Source organism: Nicotiana tabacum, chromosome 2 (assembly GCF_000715075.1).
Source record: "Nicotiana tabacum cultivar K326 chromosome 2, ASM71507v2, whole genome shotgun sequence".
In the NCBI taxonomy this organism is placed as follows: Eukaryota; Viridiplantae; Streptophyta; class Magnoliopsida; order Solanales; family Solanaceae; genus Nicotiana; species Nicotiana tabacum.
In genome coordinates, this window is record NC_134081.1 from 60,646,957 (window position 1) to 60,670,058 (window position 23,102).

At 36.3% G+C, this 23,102-nt stretch overlaps 1 protein-coding gene across 3 annotated transcripts; it reads left to right on the forward strand.

The window, feature by feature from the left end:
- The first annotated feature begins 4,142 nt into the window (after positions 1 to 4,142).
- Positions 4,143 to 15,059, forward strand: LOC107781660 (adenine DNA glycosylase-like). 3 transcript variants are annotated; one of them, XR_001647049.2, is made up of 8 exons: positions 4,143 to 4,617; positions 4,712 to 4,771; positions 5,099 to 5,218; positions 5,294 to 5,391; positions 5,805 to 6,343; positions 6,452 to 6,558; positions 7,536 to 7,731; positions 14,631 to 15,059. XR_001647049.2 is itself a non-coding variant. In XM_016602395.2 (7 exons), the coding sequence occupies exons 1-7, from the start codon at positions 4,144 to 4,146 to the stop codon at positions 7,617 to 7,619; spliced, it is 1,482 nt and encodes a 493-aa protein (XP_016457881.2). In that variant the 5' UTR covers position 4,143; the 3' UTR covers positions 7,620 to 7,849. The 3 variants fall into 3 exon arrangements, 1 of the variants encoding a protein (XP_016457881.2); XR_001647050.2 differs by having other exon boundaries at positions 7,536 to 7,726; XM_016602395.2 differs by lacking the exon at positions 14,631 to 15,059 and having other exon boundaries at positions 7,536 to 7,849.
- Positions 15,060 to 23,102: the final 8,043 nt, after the last annotated feature.

The following is a 23,102-nucleotide window of genomic DNA, read 5'->3' on the forward strand; positions in this document are numbered from 1 at the left end:
AATAGGCCAATCTATATCCTGAAGACGCAACTTGAGAAGATTTCTCATTTCGAACTTCATAATTTCCTGAATTCCAACCTTGAAAATCAGGGTTTTCTGAAGAGTAGTGGAATGTAACGACCCGGGCGGTCGTTTTGAGAGTATTCCGAACCCCTATTTATTTCTCCCTCTATTTCATTTTATGTTTTTGTGACTTATCAGGGTACTTGGTGTCGAATTCGGGAGAGTTTCAAAGTGGAATGGGACACATAGTCCCTAAAATGGAAGTTTAAGTCATAAGAATTGACCGTAGTTTGATTTGTATGAAGACGACTCCAGAATAGAGTTTTGACAGTCCCAATAGCTTCGTAGGGTGATTTTGGTCTTAGGAGCGTGTCCGTATGTTGATTTGATGGTCCATAGGTCATTTCGGCGTCAACTGGCAAAAGTTGGAAAATTGGATGATTTTTGAAAAGTTTGATCGGGAGTGGACATTTTGATATCGGGGTCGGATTCTAATTCCGTAAGTTGGAGTAGGTCCATAATGTCAAATGTGACTTGTATGCAAAAATTTGAGGTCAATCAGACTTGATTTGATAGGTTTCGGCGTCGAATATAGAAGTTAGAAGTTCTAAAGTTCATTAGGCTTGAATCGATGTGCAATTCATATTTTTAGCGTTGTTTGATGTGATTTGAAGGCTCGACTAAGTCCGTATGATGTTTTAGGACTTGTTGGTATATTCGGACAGGGTCCCGGGGGCCCAGGTGTGATTTTGATTGAATCCGGAACATCTTTTGGACTTGTGAAAATGCTGAAGCTCCCAATTATGGTGTCATCGCACCTGCGGAGGGATTGGCTATAGATGTGGACTCGCATGTGCAAGAAATGGAGCGCAGAAGCGGTTATGGGCAGTCCAAGCAGGACTCGCAGATGCAGAACAGTTTCCGCAGAGGCGGCTTCGCTTTTGCGATGGGGAGATGCGCATGAGCGACTGGGTCGTAGGTGCGACATGTTTTGCCGCAGGCACGCATACGCAGGTGCGGCCTTATTCTCGCATAAGCGGACCTAGTGGACTTAAGTGAAGTCCGCACCTGCTATGGAACTTCCATAGGTGCGGAGTCGCAGATACGGCTGTGGGTTTGCAAATGCGGTTTAACTGGGCAGAAAAGGGGATTTTTCGAGGGTTTGATTTCATAATCTATTTTTGAACTTAGAGAGCTCGTTTTGTGGTGATGTTTTGAGGGTTTTGCAAGGAAATCATTTGGGTAAGGATTCTTAACTCATTTTTGATTAATCCCCACGAATCTATTATTGTTTTCTTCATTTAATCAGTGTTTCTAGTTGGAAATTGGAGAAAAATTGAGAAAATTTCTTAAGCTAAAATTGGGGATTTGAAAGACGATTTGAGGTCAGATTTGAGTAATTTTGGTATGGGTGAAATCGATATCGAATGGGAGTTCAGATTTTATAATTTTGGCCGGGTTCCGAGATGTGGGTCCGGGTCGACTTTTTGGGCGATTTTTTAATTCTTTGCTAAAATCGTAGATTTATTATTTAAATTAGTTTTTTATAGTTATATTTGTAGTATGTAATTGTTTTGGTTAGATTCGAGCCGATTAAAGTTGGAAAATCGAGGCGAAGGCATTCTTATTGATTGATTGAGCGAGATTTGAGGTAAGTAACTTGTCTAACCTTGTGAGGGAGGGGGGGGATTCCCCTTAGGATTTGGTACTGTTATAGTATTTGCAATACGTGAAGGCCGTGTACGCGAGGTGACGAGTGCGTACTTGGGCTAAATGTTGAAAATCCAGTTTTTGCTAAATAGTTCCTTTTTATTTCCTTAATTGAGTTACTCTAGTACGTGTAGTCATCATGTTTAGCCTAATGTCATATGTCTACGTGTCTTATCTCTTACTTGTAATTTGTGCAACATGCTTAGTTGGATTACCTGTTTTATTGATTTTGTATTCATTCTTTAATTGTAGGATTCCTTGCTGTAATTTCATTGTTCCAATTATTATGTGTTATTTTTATGATTTTTGGTTGAGATGACTGTTTGGTTGTGGCAAGAGGTTTCTGTCGTGCCCCTGTTGCATGTTTACTTTTGGAACTACGAGACGGTACCTCGGGAGTGCTACACACGTATTTGGCCAATGCTAACACATTAGGTCAACTACATCAATTGCGTCGAAGAGTTGGACAGAAAGATATAAGACTAACACCATGTGAGATTCTCATGCAAGGAATATAAAGTCAACAAAAAGTTAATGAAGCAGTTGAATGTTTCAATGCTAAATTAGCGGCTAAGAATACAGACAAGAGAATTAGGACAGGATAGGAAAAAAAATATCAATCCTTAGTGGAAAGAATAATACTCGTAATCATTATCATTACTATACTATAAATGGGAATAACGAGGCAGCTCATGGTCAACATGTCTTCCTGGCCCAAGGATAAAATTTTAATTGCACTTACAGCCAAATACGTGGAACGCAGTTTCACAACCCTTAAGTTACCATTTGGCTAACGTGAGTGGTGCATGTATAACTTTTCTAATAAGTGGGCTCCATTTGAATTTTCTTCTCATGCTCACTCTATTTTCCAAATGTGATTTTGCAAATTTTTATATTGTAATAGTCACATACAATGTTTTGTAAACGCATACTAGATAACTCAATTTAATTAATTTATTACGAAGAGTTTCTTTTAACCAAAATGACAAGATCATTTCAAATGAAAATTGTAGCTGACTATTATTTTTGTTAAAAATATTGCATTGGTCAACTAAACTTTCTACTAACTAAAATTGAAAAATAAAAAATGTACGATGAATTGAAGAAAAGACGAAAGGCTAGATGAAACTAATTAAAACTAATTAGCAATGCATAGGAAGATATCATTGGAGTATTTTATTTGTTCAGATTAAATATATGATAATACCGTGAGCATAACAAATGGAAAACAATAATGTGCAAAGAAAAGAAAACTTATGTCCTTTAAAAAGAAAAAGAACAGAGATTTTTAATAATTAAACTTTCCTGAAATGAGTAACTTATGCAAGCAAAGCGGGTATGCGTACGTTTAAATTGCAACTTTTGTTGTATTTTTTGGATGATTGTTATTCAACATTTTATGGTGTATATCATATTCTACTGTATGTATTATACTGTATTGTTTCGATGATTACAATGTTTGAATAGATTATATCGTTTCTCATCGTTTTATAATATCATACACCAGCAGTTTGAAGGATACATTATAATATAATATTATATAAAAAAAAGTATGATACGAGATAGACTTCTTATTAAAATAGGGTAGATGGTGAAATATAAATATTAAAAAATTATTAAGGATAAAATGAGAAGAAAAAATAGGGCAACGACGCGAGCACACCAAATTGATTTCATCGTTAAGTAATGATTAATTTAGCAATACAAAACAATGATAAGTAACAATCAAAATAAATAATATATTTAAAGTAACAATACGATGAAATACAATAGGTAAGAATCATCCAAACAGGTTGTAATGAAATACGTGTAAAACATCATAACTTGTTGTTTTGAAGTTGTTAAACTTTTAGGATTTCTATGTAAAACGTATACTATATAAAAGGGCCTAAACTAACCCTATCGTTTGCTAAATGGTTTATAGATATCCTTCGTCTATCTATTAGTATACGGCGTTAATTCTATTAATAAAATTGCCCCCGCGTCTAATGACATATTTTGTAGGCCTTGTAATTTTATGGAAAGGTGATAAATTTTTAAACATAATGAAATTTTTGAATATAGCTTTGTAGTGCTAAACTATTTCTCATCATATCAAATCTCTTGCGATGTTGATTTCTTGTGTTTCAAACTTAACATTTGGGAAATTATATTTGACGGGAATCAAAAGTATTGAATTCCCAATATATGGAGTTATTCATACTTGCTGTACAAGATACAGGAAGATATGGTAATTGGGCTCGGGCACAACCCAGGCTAATCCAACTAATTTTGACGAATAAATAAAAAAAAAGTACTCGCGGGGACTGTTTTTTGAATTTCTTTTTTCATTTAACACTACATTGAAAAAGGCACCTATTTTTTTTTTTATTTTTTTTTTTTAAGTTCTAAAAACTAAAAGGCACCAAATTTATTTGAAAAGGAAAAAGTATGCAACTAGCCATTTGCTTACACTTTCAAACGCATTGTGTAGCGGGAAAACACAATTGGCACTACTCTCTATCATCGATGGACGCCATAGGCGCCGGAGCAGAGAAAAAAACGGCCATCTCCAAGAAGAGACCCCGCTCTACCAGACAACCAAAACCTAAGCCTAAAATTGAAGTTCCAACTAGCGGCGATATAGAGGACTTCAGTTTCAGCAAAAACGAAACCCTACAAATTAGGGCTTCTCTATTGGAATGGTATGATAATAATCAAAGAGACCTTCCTTGGCGAAGAATAAGTAGTAGTAGCAGTTGCGGATTTAAAGAAGATGATGATGAGAGAGAGAAAAGGGGTTATGCAGTGTGGGTATCTGAAGTAATGCTTCAGCAAACTAGGGTTTCAACTGTGATTGACTATTTTAATCGGTGGATGAATAAATGGCCTACTCTTCGACATCTCGCTCAAGCTTCTCTTGAGGTAGTAACACTTAGCTGCTTACGTTGTTGATGTTTTTCTTCTTTTCTTTTTGGAATTTATTGAATTCGGAGTTTTCTCTTTTATCTACCTGCAGGAGGTGAATGAAATGTGGGCAGGTTTAGGATACTATAGACGAGCTCGGTTTTTGCTGGAGGTGAGGTTTCTGTTTAACTGTGGGTTATTTAATTTTCTGGTCAATAGTCTCATCCTAACATTAGAAAAAAAGGTAAAAATATGAAATTACGAAAAAAGAAGTTTTTACATCTGTCGCACAACACAGACAGTGCCATGGATTGGATACAGTTGGAGAGTTGAAAAGTAATTTGCGGACTAAGAGATGAAAACATCAAACTGTATTTGTAGAGAAACTATAATTGTTAACTGATTTAAAGAGTACTGCTAAAGTATGCAAATTAGCATACAACTCTGCTGAAGTACTCATTATCTAGTTTGTTTATTATAGATATCTGTGTTTTCGCAGGGTGCAAAAGAGGTTGTCGAACAAGGAGGTACTTTTCCGGAGACAGTTTCAGATCTTCGCAACATCAAAGGAATTGGTGAATATACTGCTGGTGCTATATCCTCAATCGCCTTCAAAAAGGTCAATAGCTTTTGCAAAGTTTTGACCGACTAATACACTCTTCCTCTTATCACATGTTCTAAGTTATTACTGTAGGCAGTGCCTGTTGTTGATGGAAATGTGGTCAGAGTTATTTCTAGGCTGAAGGCTATATCTGCAAATCCAAAAGACGCAGCGTCAGTTAAGAATTTTTGGTGAGTCTTTGTGATGTATAATGCAGTTTTTTGTTGCTTTCTTACTGTAATGGTTACTTAGTAAGCAAGTTGGAAGAACAATACACTACAGCTATATTGCTCGGATCTTCGAAGATGCTGCCGGGTGTGTGTCAGATCCTCCTAAAATGACTTTTTAGGATCTGACATGGGTGCGGCAATATTTTTGGAGGATTGGAGCAACATAGCACTACAGAGAACTGCATCATATCCCATTCTCTACCTATCTTTTCTTTCTATTTCTTATCAAATATATTCAGGAAACAAATCTAAATTGTTATCTTCCTTAAGCAGTGATCATGCCAGATATTAGTAATTACCCAATTTTGGATATTACTTTATTTCTTAGTAAATTTTCCATCCTGTGTCATGTTATCTATTTCCTTTTGAATTAGGAAACTTGCAGGGCAATTAGTTGATCCTTTTAGGCCTGGAGATTTCAACCAAGCTCTTATGGAACTTGGGGCTACGTTGTGCTCTCTTTCGAATCCAGGTTGTGCTGCATGCCCCATCTCTGCTCAATGTCATGCTTTATCACTCTCTAGGCAGAACGAATCAGTTCATGTTACAGATTACCCAATTAAAGTTATGAAGGCCAAACAAAGGCATGAGTTTTCCGCTGTTAGTGTTGTAGAGATACTGGATTGCCAGGAAACGATAGGACCTCAATCCAGCAGCAAATTTATTCTTGTGAAAAGACCAAATAATGGTCTACTTGCTGGCCTCTGGGAGTTTCCATCAGTTCTCTTGGAAAAGGAAGCAGACTTGGCCTCAAGAAGAATAGCAATTGATAAATTTTTACAGTCATCATTCAATCTAGATCTTAAAGAGTCTATTAGAATAGTTTCACGAGAATATATTGGAGAATATGTCCACGTCTTCAGTCATATACGCCTCAAGATGTACATAGAGTTGCTGGTCTTACGTCCAAAAGGTGCATTCTATTCGTTGACTTATTACCTCATGGTTACTGATTCAAATGTTTACAGTGTAGCACCTTTTTTCATATACTTAATTGCATGTGCTTTCTGTTGACATGAAGGAAATAATAGCATTGACTACAAAAAGCAGGACAAAGAGAGTATGACATGGAAATATGTCGATAGTAAAAACCTCGATAGCATGGGATTGACATCTGGAGTAAGAAAGGTACTGCTGAAAATCAAAGTATACCTGGATCTACTCACCTTTACTGTGTGGTTGAATGTTATAATGAAGAAATGTGATAGATCACATAAGTGAGTTGTAAATAAGGAAATAAGAACTTTTCTGAAACAGCAAACCATCTTACTTACTACTGCAGAATGACTTGACAAATCACATCTTGAGTTGAATTGTTTTCTTTAATCTATGATGCACTTAGGTGTAAAAAAGGGATGGGATAGACCTAAAATCACATGGAAGGAAGGTTTCTCGAAAGACCTAAAAACTCATGGAATCATTGCAGACTTAGCTAAAGATAGCGCACAATGGAGTAAAAAGATCCATATAGGTGATTTGTACTAGTTGAGAATAGGTTTTAGTCTTGTTAGAAAACTTCTAATATTGTTATTATTAATATCACTATTTATATATATTTAACTTATTTTTTACTTCTATTTTATTTGGTATTATGATGACATAAGTTGAGCTTAAATGGAGAAGTGAGGATTCATATAGCCCCGGACTTGTTTGGGACTGAGGCATAGTTGTTGCTGTAATCTATAATGTACCTATCGAGAGCTTTACTTGTGGGATCATGCCAATATATGTCTTAGTAGCCATTATAAACTACTTGATATATGAAGTTATCTTGTCACTTCGTGCTTAGCTCGTGTGTTCCTTTTTTCCAGGTGTTCAAATTATAACATAGTGCAACATAGTTAGCTAGTATAAAAACAACATTACTACGGTGTTCGGATGTTCGACATTAGTTTCACTTATTATCAGGATTATGAGATGTATAGCCTTCGAACACTTGGTTCAATGGCCAACATTGCAACCAAGAGTACTATTTCTTGGATGTCCTGCCTATAAAGAATTTCTCTTGATCAATAACTCTACTTTTCTGCTGCTTTGTTTGTTGAACATTTGGCTGGGAATGGGCGAACCAACCAATGATGACTAACAATTTTCTTCTAATGCAGGTTTATAGCATGGTACAGAAACACAAGCAAACTGACCAGGGTACCATCCTGGAAAGGAGGAGGAAGCCAGCATTAAGAAGATAGAGATGGTACTGGCTGTGCCAATGAAACCTTTACTGACCACTCAAGTACTCTTTCTCCAAATTCTGGCAATGTTTTCCAGGAGATACCATCCTAGTCTAGGATTATGCGTAAGGTCTCATTATTTTCTGATTGGGTTCTATTCATGCCATCTATTAATGAACTTCCTGGTAACGTCTGTTCTTGTTTCATTAACAGTCACTTCTATTTTAAACGGAGTCTCTTCTTTTTAACATTTTCAGCCAAGCAAATGCTTTGGTGGGTCAGAATGATAATATATGCTTTGTCTTTTGAAGAATCGAACTGCTTCTATTATAGTCCCCCTATTAAAAAGCTAAGAGCATATACGTGTTGAAGTTTTAATTTTTAAGATGAAATAGTCTTAAAATGAGGGTGAATGGAAAATGGAGGGAAACTGAAATTTTTGAGTAAAATTTTAAGTTTCCCCCTCTTGACAATGAGACATTGTCCCGTATTGGAAGAGGAAGAGATTTTTGGTGGGTATATATATAATTGCTCTTCTTGTAGCTCTTAAAGAGTTAAGAAGAAAGCAAGCCTCGCGCCGCCGTCGTCCTCGCTCGCTCGGCTCGGCTTCGGCTACGGCTTCGGCTTCGGATTCGGATTCGGATGATTTGGATTTGGATTTGGTCAAATGATCGATTGATTGACTAATTTTTTGGACCAAATTTATTTGTTAATAGTAAATATTAACATAAGATTATCCGCATTTGTAACGGATATTTTCCAATCCGTGTATTGACCATTTGGCAGCCGCCTAATGCTCTTCCCACCATGAATGTGCTTGCTCCACAAACATGAATGTGCTTGCTCTACAAACAAGCTAATGCTTGCTCTACCATGGAGGGTGGACGTTTGGTCTTCTTCAACACTGGCTGCTATATATATGTGCAGCAGATGTTGAAAAAAGACACTCAACAACACAACACACAAGACACAAACTGAAATCGCTCAACAGATTTGGCTATACATTACACTCCTTCCTCTCAGCATTTCCATACGATTTTCTGAGTTTCTACTCCTTCGTTCTGCATTGTTTTAACTTCAAACAAAGCAACTGTAAGTGTGATTTGCTACCGAACTTTGTGTTCGCTGAAACACTGGGGTTTGAAGTACCGCTACACCAGTGTGTGATTCGTTCTATCCTGGGAGGAAATAATCTATTACCTTGGGTACTAGGAGGGGATTAAATTCCTTAAGGAAACACTGTGAATTCAGTGGGCTCGAATTAATTACTTTTTCATTACGTTAACTTATATTTTGCAGAATTATTATTTACAAATACAGCAATATTGGCGGGACTAACAATCTTAAGGAATTTAATATTCATTTCTGTATTTGTGTTATTCTTATTATTCTGCAAACTAAAACCTTTGTGGTTTGTGTACTCCCGTTTTGGAGAGTAAAGCCTTCGTGGCGTTTTGTTGGAGATTAAAATCTACGTGATTTTTACTCCAGTTTGAAAAACGTGTATTAAACGTTTCTTTGTGTCATTCTTTTACAGAAAAAATGACGACTGAAAGCGAAAACCAAGCTGTTCCGATGGTGACTGCCAACGCATCGACAAGCCGAACACCGGCGTTGGCACCGATAGAAAAACCCGAAAAATTTTCCGAGATTGATTTCAAGCGCTGGCAGCAGAAGATGTTCTTCTACTTAACTACGTTATGTCTACAGAAGTTCATCAAGGAAGATGTTCCTGATCTGCCAGATAAAACTCCAGAGAATGAACGCTTTCTCGTGATTGAAGCGTGGAAGCATTCTGATTTTTTATGCAAGAATTATATTCTTAGCGGACTGGATGATAATCTGTATAATGTATACAGTAGCGTGGAGACGTCAAAAGAATTGTGGAATGCGCTTGAAAAGAAATATAAAACTGAAGATGCCGGGATGAAGAAATTCGTTGCCGCAAAATTTTTGGACTACAAAATGGTAGATAGCAAGTCTGTTATTACCCAAGTCCAGGAATTGCAAGTGATTATTCATGATCTACTTGCTGAAGGTCTTGTCATCAACGAAGCATTCCAAGTAGCAGCAATGATTGAGAAGTTGCCTCCGTTGTGGAAGGACTTCAAAAATTATTTGAAACACAAATGAAAGGAAATGTCCCTTGAAGATCTCATTGTTCGGTTGAGAATCGAAGAGGACAATAAAGCTGCTGAAAGGAGAGGCCGTGGTAATTCAACAATAATGAGAGCAAATATTGTTGAAGATAACAAAAAGAGGAAGAAGGCTTCTGGTCCGAAATACAACCCAAGCAAGAAGCGGTTCAGTGGAAACTGCTACAACTGTGGAAAAACCGGACACAAATCTACGGAGTGTCGTGCTCCGAAGAAAGACAAGAAAATGGGTCAAGCAAACATGGTAGTAAAGCATGATGATGTTGATAACTTGTGTGCCATGCTTTCTGAATGTAACTTGGTGGGAAATCCTAAACTGTGGTGGTTTGATTCAGGAGCCACTCGCCATGTTTGTGCAGTTAGAGAAGCTTTTGCTACTTATGCTCCTGCTGGACCCGGAGAGACAGTTTATATGGGAAATGCTTCAACAGCAAAAGTTGAAGGATATGGGAAGATATTTCTGAAAATGACTTCTGGCAAGGTCATGACTTTGAACAATGTCCTTCATGTTCCCGAAATGAGAAAGAATTTAGTCTCTACTGGACTTCTTGTTAAGCACGGTTTTAAGTGCGTTTTTGTGTCTAACAAGGTTGTCATTAGTAAGAATGAAATATTTGTAGGAAAAGGTTACCTCACCGAGGGCCTTTTCAATCTGAATGTAATGGTTGTGGAAAACAATAATAATATTTCAGCTTCTTCTTACTTACTTGAGTCAAATGATTTATGGCATGTACGTTTGGGTCATGTCAATTATAAAACCTTGCGGAAAATGATTAACTTGGAAGTACTGCCTAAGTTTGAATGCGAAAAATCAAAATGTCAAACATGTGTGGAATCTAAGTATGTTAAACATCCTTATAAGTCAGTTGAAAGGAATTCAAATCCTTTAGACTTAATTCACACAGATATTTGTGACATGAAGTCAATACCATCTCGCGGTGGAAAGAAGTATTTCATAACTTTTATTGACGATGGTACTCGATATTGCTATGTTTACTTACTGAATAGTAAAGATGAAGCAATAGACGCATTCAGGCAATACAAAAATGAAGTTGAAACGCAACTTAACAAGAAAGTTAAAATGATAAGAAGTGATAGGTGTGGTGAATATGAATCTCCTTTTGAAGAAATATGTTTAGAATATGGAATTATTCATCAAACAACAGCCCCTTACACGCCCCAATCTAATGGGATTGCGGAAAGAAAGAATCGCACATTAAAGGAGATGATGAATGCGTTGTTGATAAGTTCTGGTTTGCCACAGAACTTGTGGGGGGAAGCCATTATTACGGCTAATCGAATATTAAATCGAGTGCCCCATAGCAAAACACAATCCATTCCATATGAAAAATGGAAAGGAAGGAAGCCCAACTTGAATTATTTTAAAGTGTGGGGGTGTTTGGCAAAAGTACAAGTTCCTAAACCCAAAAGGGTAAAGATAGGACCGAAAATCGTTGATTGTGTTTTCATAGGATATGCGACAAATAGTAAAGCATATCGATTTCTGGTTCATAAATCAGAAAATCCCGACATTCATAATAATACGGTTATAGAATAAGATAATGCTGAGTTCTTTGAAAATATATATCCGTATAAAAAGGAATGTGAGCCGTTTGGTGAAGGATCTAAACGACCTCGGGAAGAAACAAAAGAAAGTACATGTAATCAGGAGGATCCAAGACGTAGTAAACGTCAAAGAACGTCTACTTCATTTGGACCAGATTTTGTGACTTTCTTATTGGAGAATGAGCCTCAAACATTTAAAGAAGCTATGACTTCTTCGGAATCATTGTTTTGGAAAGAGGCAGTCAATAGTGAAATAGAATCCATATTGAACAACCATACATGAGAATTGGTTGATCTTCCTCCTGGAAATAAACCTTTGGGTTCTAAATGGATTTTTAAGAGAAAAATCAAAGATGATGACACTATTGATAAATTCAAGGCAAGACTCGTAGTCAAAGGGTATAGACAACGAGAAGGTCTAGACTACTTTGATACATACTCTCCAGTTACAAGAATTACGTCCATACGGATGTTAGTAGCATTAGCTGCAGTGTATGGTCTTGAAATTCATCAAATGGATGTTAAGACGACCTTCTTAAATGGAGAGTTGGAGGAAGAAATTTACATGGAACAACCTGAAGGGTTTGTGGTTCCAGGTAAAGAAAAGAAGGTATGTAGACTTGTTAAGTCTCTTTACGGACTAAAACAAGCACCCAAACAATGGCATGCGAAATTTGACCAAACAATGTTGTCAAATGGTTTTAAGATAAATGAATGTGATAAATGTGTGTACATTAAAAATGTTCCAAATCACATAGTCATTGTTTGCCTATATGTGGATGATATGCTGATAATGAGTAATGACATTGCCAACATAAATGCTACTAAGCGTATGCTCAATAGCAAGTTTGATATGAAAGACTTGGGAGTTGCTGATTTAATTCTGGGAATTAAGATCCATAAGACTCCTCAAGGTCTGGCATTGTCACAATCTCATTATATTAAGACAGTACTTGAAAAATTCAAGCACTTGGGCTTTAAAGTTGCAAAGACTCCAATTGACGTGAATCTTGCATTAGCAAAGAATAAAGGCCAAAGCATATCACAATTGGATTATGCTCGTGTGTTGGGATGCTTAATGTATATCATGAATTGTACACGACCAGATATAGCTTGTGCTATAAGTAAACTGAGTTGATATACGAGCAATCCAGGCCAATCTCATTGGATGGCAATGAAACGAGTTTTGGGATATTTAGAACATACCTAGAACTTTGAATTGCACTACAGTAATTTCCCTGCGGTGATTGAGGGATACTGTGATGCAAATTGGATTACCGGTTCAATTGATTCTAAGTCCACGAGTGGATATGTATTCACTATTGGTGGAGGAGCGGTATCTTGGAAGTCGTCCAAACAAACATGTATTGCCCGCTCTACAATGGAGGCTGAATTCATAGCTTTAGATAAAGCCGGTGAAGAAGCTGAATGGCTCCGGAATTTCTTGGAAGACATTCCATTTTGGCCCAAACCGTTGGCACCAATATGCATACATTGTGATAGTCAAGCGGCAATTGGAAGGGCTGGGAGCGTTATGTATAACGGTAAATCTCGTCATATACGACGAAGACATAAAACCGTTAGGCAATTACTCTCTAGAGGAATTATCACGATTGACTATGTAAAGTCAAGTGATAATGTATCGGATCCACTTACAAAAGGCCTAACTAGAGAGGTAGTTGAGAAATCATCAAGGGGAATAGGGCTATGGCCGAGAACAAGTCATTGTGGCGGTAACTCTACCTAGAAGACTGGAGATCCCAAGATCTAGGTTCAAGGAGATCAAACAAAGTCATTAATGACGGTTCAACATTGTCAAATAAAATTTTAGTCCGTTCTCGTGATGAGACAATGTTCAGTACCAAGGATAAAATATTAAGGCTTTTTAATGATTTCTAAATTTGATACGGGGTATATCAAATAGTGTATCTCCAGGATGACACGTTTAGAAATCACCTATGTAAGTGTGAAGTGTTAGCCGCTTCAAGGAGAACTTTGTAAGGCCAGTTCTCTACGCACTTATGAAACCAGGCGGTGTTCATGGCTGAAACGAACACAACAATGAGAACCAAAGACGGTTAAGGGTTGATTGTGTGACTTATGGTTGTCTAGGTATACACCAAAGATCGACGGTTCAAAGATATCAAATCTACCGATTGACCGAGTATATCCGACATAAGTTTACTACGGAAAGTTCAAAGGGAAACCTACTTATCCAGATGTGATTAATCCTTGCTTGTAAATCACACAGTTTTTTCATGCATACTTCCGTGATATAGCCATTCCCCATTCATGTGGGGGATTGTTGAGGTTTTAATTTTTAAGATGAAATAGTCTTAAAATGAGGGTGAATGGGAAATAGAGGAAAAATGAAATTTTTGAGTAAAATTTTAAGTTTCTCCCTCTTGACAATGAGACATTGTCCCATATTGGAAAAGGAAGAGATTTTTGGTGGGTATATATATAATTGCTCTTCTTGTAGCTCTTAAAGAGTTAAGAAGAAAGCAAGCCTCGCGCCGTCGTCGTCGTCGTCGCTCGCTCGGCTCGGCTTCGGCTACGGCTTTGGCTTCGGTTTCGGATTCGGATTTGGATTCGGATTTGGATTTGGTCAAATGATCGATTGATTGATTAATTTTTTGGACCAAATTTATTTGTTAATAATAAATATTAACATAAGATTATCCGCATTTGTAACGGATATTTTTCAATCCGTGTATTGACCATTTGGCAGCCGCCTAATGCTCTTCCCACCATGAATGTGCTTGCTCCACAAACAAGTTAATGCTTGCTCCACCATGGAGGGTGGACGTTTGGTCTTCTTCAACACTGGCTGCTATATATATGTGCAGCAGATGTTGAAGAAAGACACTCAACAACACAACACACAAGACACAAACTGAAATCGCTCAACAGATTTGGCTATACATTGCACTCCTTCCTCTCAGCATTTCCATACGATTTTCTGAGTTTCTACTCCTTCGTTCTGCATTGTTTTAACTTCAAACAAAGCAACTGTAAGTGTGATTTGCTACCGAACTTTGTGTTCGCTGAAACACTGGGGTTTGAAGTACCGCTACACCAGTGTGTGATTCGTTCTATCCTGGGAGGAAATAATCCATTACCTTGGGTACTAGGAGGGGATTAAATTCCTTAAGGAAACACTGTGAATTCAGTGGGCTCGAATTAATTACTTTTTCATTACGTTAACTTATATTTTGCAGAATTATTATTTACAAATACAGCAATATTGGCGGAACTAACAATACGTTCATAATTCATCGCTAAAAGAAAGGTTCTATGGTTTCAGGATATATTAAAGGCTCCCTTAATGACGGGAAATTTAGCCAGGAAGACATGATTGTGCAGCTGTTTGACAATTGGTGTATAACAGATCATACAGATGCTAAATTATTGTATCTTATTGGCATGTGTTTCCAAGCTCTTGTCTGCAATATTAAGCAGATGCATTGGATTTTGTACTTTTAAGTAATTAAAGTGGATGTGTAAGCAGTGACAACGGTTCCATGAATCTATTGGTTGTAAAATATTTTGTACACCTGTATGAAGTAGCTTTATATTGGAACACATTTGGCAGCCATACATTTTGGAGCTTCAACTTTTTTGTTTCTTTTCCCCATTTTGGTTTGTTGTCTTCTTTCAGATGTGAGAAATTAAGGAATGATAATATTTTTGATTGAATGAGTTACTTCTTTAATAAGATGGGTTTATTTAATTATCTCCTGGATTCTTTTTTCATTTGGGTTAAAAGGAAGAACACTATTTGATTCCTGATACAATGATTATAGTGAAATGGATAGTGGCTGAAGAACTCGAAGTAAATGACAGGACCATGTTTTATGGCCGTTGGTCTTCGCTGTATTTTAAGGAAATCTAACTTTAAAGAGCACTGATCATAACTAAAGATGATAAAACGCTAGTAATAGTCCTCATTCTACTTAAAGAGTATCCAGGTCTGTGACCAATTTATCTTTTTGTTGGTGTTCAATCAGCTAAGAAAGGTCATTGAAACGTTGCCCGTCAATATTCGCATATAGGTAAGAATGGCACATGCTGTCCACTTTTTGGGCGTGTAAGTAAAATATTTAACAATTGGTTGAACGTAATTGAAAACTAGCCCCTTTTCAATGTGAATAAAATTTAGATAAAAATACCCCTAGCTAAAACATTGAAAAACTCCATCAAACACATGTAAAAGTACGAAATTCCAATACAGTATGTTGGAGTTTCACATGTAAAAATTCAAAACTCCATCACAGCGTGATAGAGTTTCACATGTAAAAATTCGAAACTTCATCAAATTGTAGTGGAGTTTCACATGCAGGGAGATTTTTCCAACTTAATGTACTAGAGTTTCACTTGTAAAAATTTTGAACTCTAGCACATTGTGTTGGAGTTTTTTTTCCATAATGTAATTAGGGATATTTTTGGGGCATTTTCATATATACCCACTTTTGGGACCACCATTGAAGTTATACCAGCATTGCACAAAATTTTACAAAGTGTACCCGCTCGAATCTGAAGTAGTTCAATCTCTTCAATACAACTTTAGAAATCAAATTTGAAGTTCTTCTATCTTTCAAATGCAACTTTAAAAATTCGAAACTGAAATAGTTCAATCTCTTCAATGCAAAATTCAAATCTTAAGTAGTTCAATCTATTGAATGCAACTTCAGATTTCGAATCTTAAGTTCTGAAATATAAACTTGTGTCTTCGAATTTCAACAATCCAATACACGATTCCATGCCCAAATCTACTCCAAATGAGCTCAAATTTGAAATATAGTTTTCAAATATCATAAAGAACAAATCTCAATCAAATTGTCAAAAAAATAAATAAATTTAACAAACTCATTTTGCAACTAAGAAGAAGACGAAGAAACTATAAGCTCAAAGAAGAAGAGAAAAGTGTGTTATCTTAAGTTATCCAATAATTAGGTATCAATTAAGCTTTTTTTAAAAAGTAGATACAAATTTAATGAGTAGCACAAAACTGGGCGCCACATGAAAATTTTACGGTTCAATTTTTGTATTAAAAGCGGCTAAAGTTTGAATAGTTTTGAAACAGTTGTTGAGTTACATTTGGGTGAAGTACACAAATAGCCCTTAAAGTGGATGGTCTTGAATTTTTGTCCCCATTTGGCATATGGGCAAAATTCCAAGTTTGACAATGTTGCCCATTGTCCTTCGCTTGCTCCATGGGCAACACTTTTTACTTTTGAGCTGAAGTTCTGTTGTAAATCTTACGGAAAAGATTTGATCACGAAACCTGTAGAGAATTCTTCAAAACTTGAGGCGCGTCAAAGACACTGTTTTTAAGGATATTTTACCTGATTTGGGTGTATCCCCCAGGATTCAACAGCTCTTCTAGTATAAAACTAGGAGCAGAAACTAACAAAGATAAATTCTTGGTAGAAAAGCAGAAGAAAGGAGAGTATTTTATGTTTTCTTAGTCTCTCCCACAAAAGGGAAGAATGTGTGCATATATAGGTAAAGAAAATCAAAATGTCATGATGGGTGAGTAATGGTCCAATAATTACAAATGTGGAATAATGACCCATTATTCTATAAAATAATAAAGACACTAAATATTCAATAAAATGAATCTAGACACTTTAAAAAAAAATAAATCTGGACACTTTCTTTTGACATACCATGTCCACTATTTTTCTAACAATCCCCCACATATCTCAAAAGAAATAGAGTGATAGAATATTTTGCTGGATTTTCTACATATAAGCACAATGCATCGAATCTGGTGTCTCGTAGACTATGAACCAAACATAGAAAAAATAAGATTAAGCTTACAGAACAAATAGTGAAGTTTAGAACTTCTATGAACCAAATTCTTTTTGTAAGCCCAAGGTCTTATCTATCACATTATACTAGCACAATGTTTGTCGTTATCACGATTTTGCGCTAAGAGGTCATGCGCGCGCCTGGTATTCATGAGTGCTCTAGAATTTTTTGTCAGAAGTTTCATAAGAGCGGCACCACTCCACACTCATATAAGTCCATCCACCAAGTGTATTCTGCAGCACAATACACCATCTATAATGGCTATAGATTAGATTAAGAATTTAATAACCCCGCCTCACATTTCTTGCAGTTTTGCACTGTATACACACCATAGGAAGGGATATAAAATAATAGTGTATATTTTATCAACTAATGACTTATTATTACACATATGAACCTACTTCAGGGTATCTCCAATCACATAGGCTGGGTTACCATCATTGTTGATATATCTCAATTGACAAAAGTCCCATTCCCCTTGATGTTTCTTTTAAATAGTGAATCGTCCAAATTCATCTCAGACTTCACACAATTATAGAATTTATCACATTTCACAGCAGATGATCTATCATAATATTTCTCAAATAAATATTTTCTTGTTACACCCTATGTTTTCGTACGTAAAAGTACATCGTAAGTCAACTGATATAAGCTCGAAAATGAGATCATCTTTGATAGTATATAAATTAAGTAATCATGTTATCTTGGAGGTTACAAATATTCAAGATCATTAATTGCAAGTACCAAGAGGGTTGGAAGGTTTAGAAGCTATACGAATCAAAGAAAATAAGTTTTGTCGAAAGCCGGCAAGTTGGGAATATTATAACCTGTACTTTTAGGGTGAGACTATTGTGATTAATATGATTATCAGGTGATTCTAGGAGGTATTTTAGTCGTATGATAATTGTGTGTTAAGTTTGAAGTCAAGCGATTTGTGAAACAAAAGTTTACGAAAATCGTCGCAAGTTACGTTCATAAATTGTACTGAAATTTGGGTCTAATATCACTGAGCTTTCTCCCAATATACTTGGAGTTACAGGGTGATCCATCCACAAAATTGAAGATCTATGAGTCTCATTTATAACTCATTAAATCATTTGTTGATACGACGTCTGAGTAAAGAGATATTCGTGTTTTTGCGAGACTACACAGGCAGCCCCGTTGGGAACCACTTGAGACAGCTACCCACTTTACTTCTTTTAAAAGACGATTCATCCTCACTTATGGTCATTTATCACCCAAAGTTCGTCCATAAGCTCTCCAAAACCCTCTCTTGCATATCTCCCAGATCCAATAACCAAACTCAAGGGAAATCAACTCAAATCATCGTCAAAAGCGTTAAAGAATGCAAGAAAATGCTTCTATGATGTTGTGGTATGATTGAGGGCTATTGAGAGCTAGGTTGTGATGAGGTTTCGAGTTTTAGCTGCTTTCCAAGGTATGTATAACATCTTATTGATTGTGCCTAAGGTTAATCTTGTGTTGGTTGTGCTGTTTAAGTGAAAATCCATAAGATAACACTTGAAAGAACGTGAGACATGGTTATCTTTTTGTTGAACTATTTTGTGGCTACATATATGATTTATGGTGGATGTAATGTATGAGAAATAACTTTATAATGTTATGGCTGCTGTTTTTAAGATTTTCTAGGTATTAATTAAGCCAATTGAAGAAGAAAACATGAAAAAAAAGTGATTGACGATAAAAGTTAAGGTGTTAAGCGTGTGGACTGTTTTGAAGATTATTCTTATGATGTTTTAGGATGAAAATGATGTGGTAAACATAAGTATAATATTATTGATATTGTAAGTAGATTCATAAAGAAGAAATTCAAACTCTATTTTGTTGGTTGTAAACTGAGTTTGCCGCTCGTCGGGATTGTTAAACTGTTTTGAAAGGTTTTTTATGAGTATTATTGATGTTTTTTGGGTTGTTGTTGGCTGCTGTGACTTGTTCAAAATCATATATTTAGGGAAGGTGTTGTCCGTTTTATCATAGAATAAAGTTTGTCCTTCAAATGTGATAAGTTATGGAATTCGTATTCTGACGATAGTATTGTTCATTGCTTGTAGACACAGGAGTTGCAGGTTAAGTTAGCTTGAGGATTGGACGAGATATTATGAGATATGTAAGATCTTCATTTTTTTTCTTTGGCATGATTCTATAAGTTATGTTTCCCATTGTAAGGAATTCAAAGGGTCGAGTCTTTGTATACGTACTATTTCGACAATTAAGGTCCTTTCACGAGTATAGTCATACGAATATTGAAATGGATTGTGTTGGTCGTAGTTTCATATATTCTTAAGGAGTAAATAGGGCCTTCTGAAAGGTCCTTATCTTATATATGTAACAAGACAACCAGATGTCAATTAAAGATTACATACGAATGGTATAACGAATTAGAAGTAATATAGTGTCTGTATAATGAGGGATAGTTATACACGAATAGTTCAACAAGGTAGCATAATGTATAGTTTGCAGAATGATAAGAATTATTCGATCTAAAGAATGCCACGATTTCCAATACTTACACGTTTGTATTCACGAAACTGATAAAGACCCACAAAGATAGTTATGTTGCTCTCAAGTTAAGTAAGGTTGATTAAATATGAGGGTGATGTTAAGGGACGATATATGTTACCTATGGAGTCGTAAACTACAGAATATGAGCAATAATAATATAAGTTGATAGAACGTAAATCTCACAACTCTTGTTACATGTATGTATATATATAACGAGTAGCCTCACAAGCTAAACATATTACATAGCTATAAGTAGATAAAACCGTATAATCCCCAAAAATGAGTCGTGATGTGAAATAAGGATAGAAGTGAGATTCCAAAATAGTTACAACGTTATTTACGGCTAAGTAAAGGATAACATAACAAGCGGCTAAGGAATGGTTATTGTAACGAGTTACTCACGAACTTATATGTTTATGAATATGATTTTATATATTGATGATTGAATGATGTCTGCACGAGTGGTATGAAATGAATATGTATAAGACATGATTCCTACGGACGATCTATGAATACGTAGGTGTATAGTGAATCCCTATGGATGGTCTATGAACGCATAGGTGCATAATGAAGGTTGGTTATAGACGGTCTCAGTTGCACACATAGCCAAACCTCCGTATTGTGAGCCGGACGGACGATCTACTATGTTACGCGTACGAGCCATAAGCTATTCATGATTGTTGTGAGTTGTATGGACAGCCTACTATGTTACATGTACGGGCCACTAGTTATTCATGTTTATGAGTGAGCCTTACGGACAGTCTCTTTTGAAATGCGTAAGTGCCACTTTTATGTTTAGTGTAGATATAGATATATTTGATATGTTGGTGGTAAGTACTTATATATAAGGTATGTTAAGGCTAAACATTTCCTTCATTTGGCATGATCCCGTAACTAAACGCATTTTATTACGAGACATAAAGAGAAGTTCGTATTCCTGAATTTATGTATATTATCCTAGTCTTATAAGTTATAGTATTCTCCCTTAGCAGGACTTTATATTCAGTTAAGTATTGTATTCTTTCAGTCAAGAGAGCACATGGTCTATATATATACGGTATTATAGTTTCACCACCACCGAGTTATAATCGGTGGGCAGGTCCCTATTTGGCAATCTCTAGTCAGATGGTAAGTTATATACCGAGCCTATTGTGGTCGAGCCTATGAGTGAGCCCAGAATGGCGGAGTAGTAATTTAGATACCGAGCCTAGTATGGCCAGGCACCTATGAGCGAGCCTACTACGGCCAAGCAATTACACGTACCAAGCCTTATAGGGCCGTATAGCTTTTTTACTTACTATATTGAGAGAGTTGAGTCAGTATCAGCAGGTAAGCATATCTTCAGATCATCTTTGACTTTCAGTTACTTTCAGTTATTATATTATTAGTTCAGTTTCAATTTAGTTATTTATATGTTACCTGCCTTACATACTTAGTACATTTCTTTACCTAACGTCCCATCGTTGGGGAACTAAATTTATGCCTGCAGGTTCAGGTATCTAGTTTGATGGGCTCTTATCATAGCCGGAGTGGATATCCAACTAAGGATTGGTGAAGCTTCATTTAATCCAGACTTCAGCCAAGTCTAGATGTTATCAGACTGTCCTATGTATAAATATACTTATGGGTAGGTTGGAGCCATATCCCGACCATGTTATGCCAATAAGATATTCTTAGAGGCATTTGTAGACATATGGACACCTGTGGTCAGTTATGTCACTGTTAGTAGCATGATGTACAGGGTGAGACCAGATGGCATTATATACGCGTATATATATATATATATTGTGAATAAGGTACAAGATTTAAGCGTCAGTAGCATATATGTTTTGGGACTTTTCTGCGTGCAGGAGCTCGAAGTTAAGTAAATCAGTAACCGTACAGAACGAGTCACCATGTAAATGAGGTACTACATGCCTGTCCACCTCACCTAGGTTGTGGTGTGACAAAGTGGTATCAAAACAGGTCGTGTCCTAGGGATTCTACAAAGTCGTGTCTAGTAGAGTCTCACTTATGGGTGTGTTGCGCGCCATACTTACAATTAAGAGGCTACAGGGAATTTAGGAAATGTTACCCTTCTTTCGTTTCCAGATCGTGCCATAGAGGTGAGTCATAAGAAATTAGTATAAAGCTCATGCCGGATTGTGTATGCACCAGAGGTGTAAGTATTATAGTAGATCTTTAAGGTATGGATGTGAATTTCACCTATGTGGAAGGGAGGTTATGAAAGTGACAGAAGATATGATGCGAGATTTAAAGGTAAGTAAGGTAAAGGTGAAGAACGTATGAGATACTCAAGTGAAAAAGGTTGTGAATAGTCCAGACTTTAGTTAGAGGGCTAGAAGCGTCGTGATTCAGTATCCAGAAATGATAGTGGTGTCGTCAGTAGCATATCTTCCAGCCTATGGTTTCCATGTACCGAGAGGTCTAGTTAAGAGAGTAAAGAAGAGTTAGAGATGAAGTGATGTCTCACTTTAGACTCCAGAATAACATGAGGAAATCTATGGTGCTAGCAAGTTAAAGGAAGGTTGCGAGTAGTATAATAAATATGTGTAGGTCGCAAGCTAAAGTATGGTAGTGAGACAAGGTTTTAGTTAGACAAGATTAAGTATAAGAAAAGGTGACGAGAATAGGTAAGGCCTTGGGATTAAACCCATCAAAATAAGAGAGTTGATGGTTTCCGTAAGTTATAGAAAGCTCAGTATAGCCTAAATGAACTCGGAGGAGTTCAAGACTAGAAGCATTTAGAAGAGATGGAATGTTGCCCTGGTAGTAGAATAAGAGTGTAATTGTGATAAATGATAAGAGGATGATGTTTAGGCCTTTGATTGAGTAATGATTCAAAGAGAAGGGATTTCATGAATTGCACAGAATTAGAATACTCACATAAGATGAATCGCGTTGAGATGCTATGAAATACGATTATTGAATTATAGAATCGTCCATAGGCGGATCAGATAAATAACTTCAGATGTTCCCCGATGAGACGTGAGCCATAGTGACAATGTATTATTTAAGAGGTTTCAAGTTATCAGTGGTAGATTACAGATCAATATTAAGGCGAATCAACAATAGATGGATAAAAGTTCCAAAGTATGAGATGAGATTAGACTGTCATTCTTAAGATAAACAGTAATGAGGAAGCATTGAAGAATTTAGATTTATACATATAGGATAAGCAACAAGAAAATAACCTGCAGTTGGGTAGTAGACCTCGATAATAATAAACTAAAGTAAGTATTATGGTATAATATGACCTACCTAGATGCAGTAAAGACATAAGGCTAGATAACCGAGGCTATGAAATAAAATATAGCAATATTCGTAAGTTCGACCAAGTACCAAGTGAAGAACTTTAGTACACCTATAGATGCCTAGAGGGACAACTTGTCATAGTTCTGTGTATGTTGAAAAAGTGAGGCCTAGAGATTGGCTAAAA

Excerpts from the sequence above, each read along its gene's own strand:
- LOC107781660 (XM_016602395.2), top strand. The coding sequence starts at position 4,144 with ATGCAACTAGCCATTTGCTTACACTTTCAAACGCATTGTGTAGCGGGA. Across the intron at positions 4,618-4,711 it reads TCGCTCAAGCTTCTCTTGAG|GAGGTGAATGAAATGTGGGC; the intron begins GTAGTAACACTT and ends ATCTACCTGCAG. Across the intron at positions 5,219-5,293 it reads CCTCAATCGCCTTCAAAAAG|GCAGTGCCTGTTGTTGATGG; the intron begins GTCAATAGCTTT and ends TTATTACTGTAG.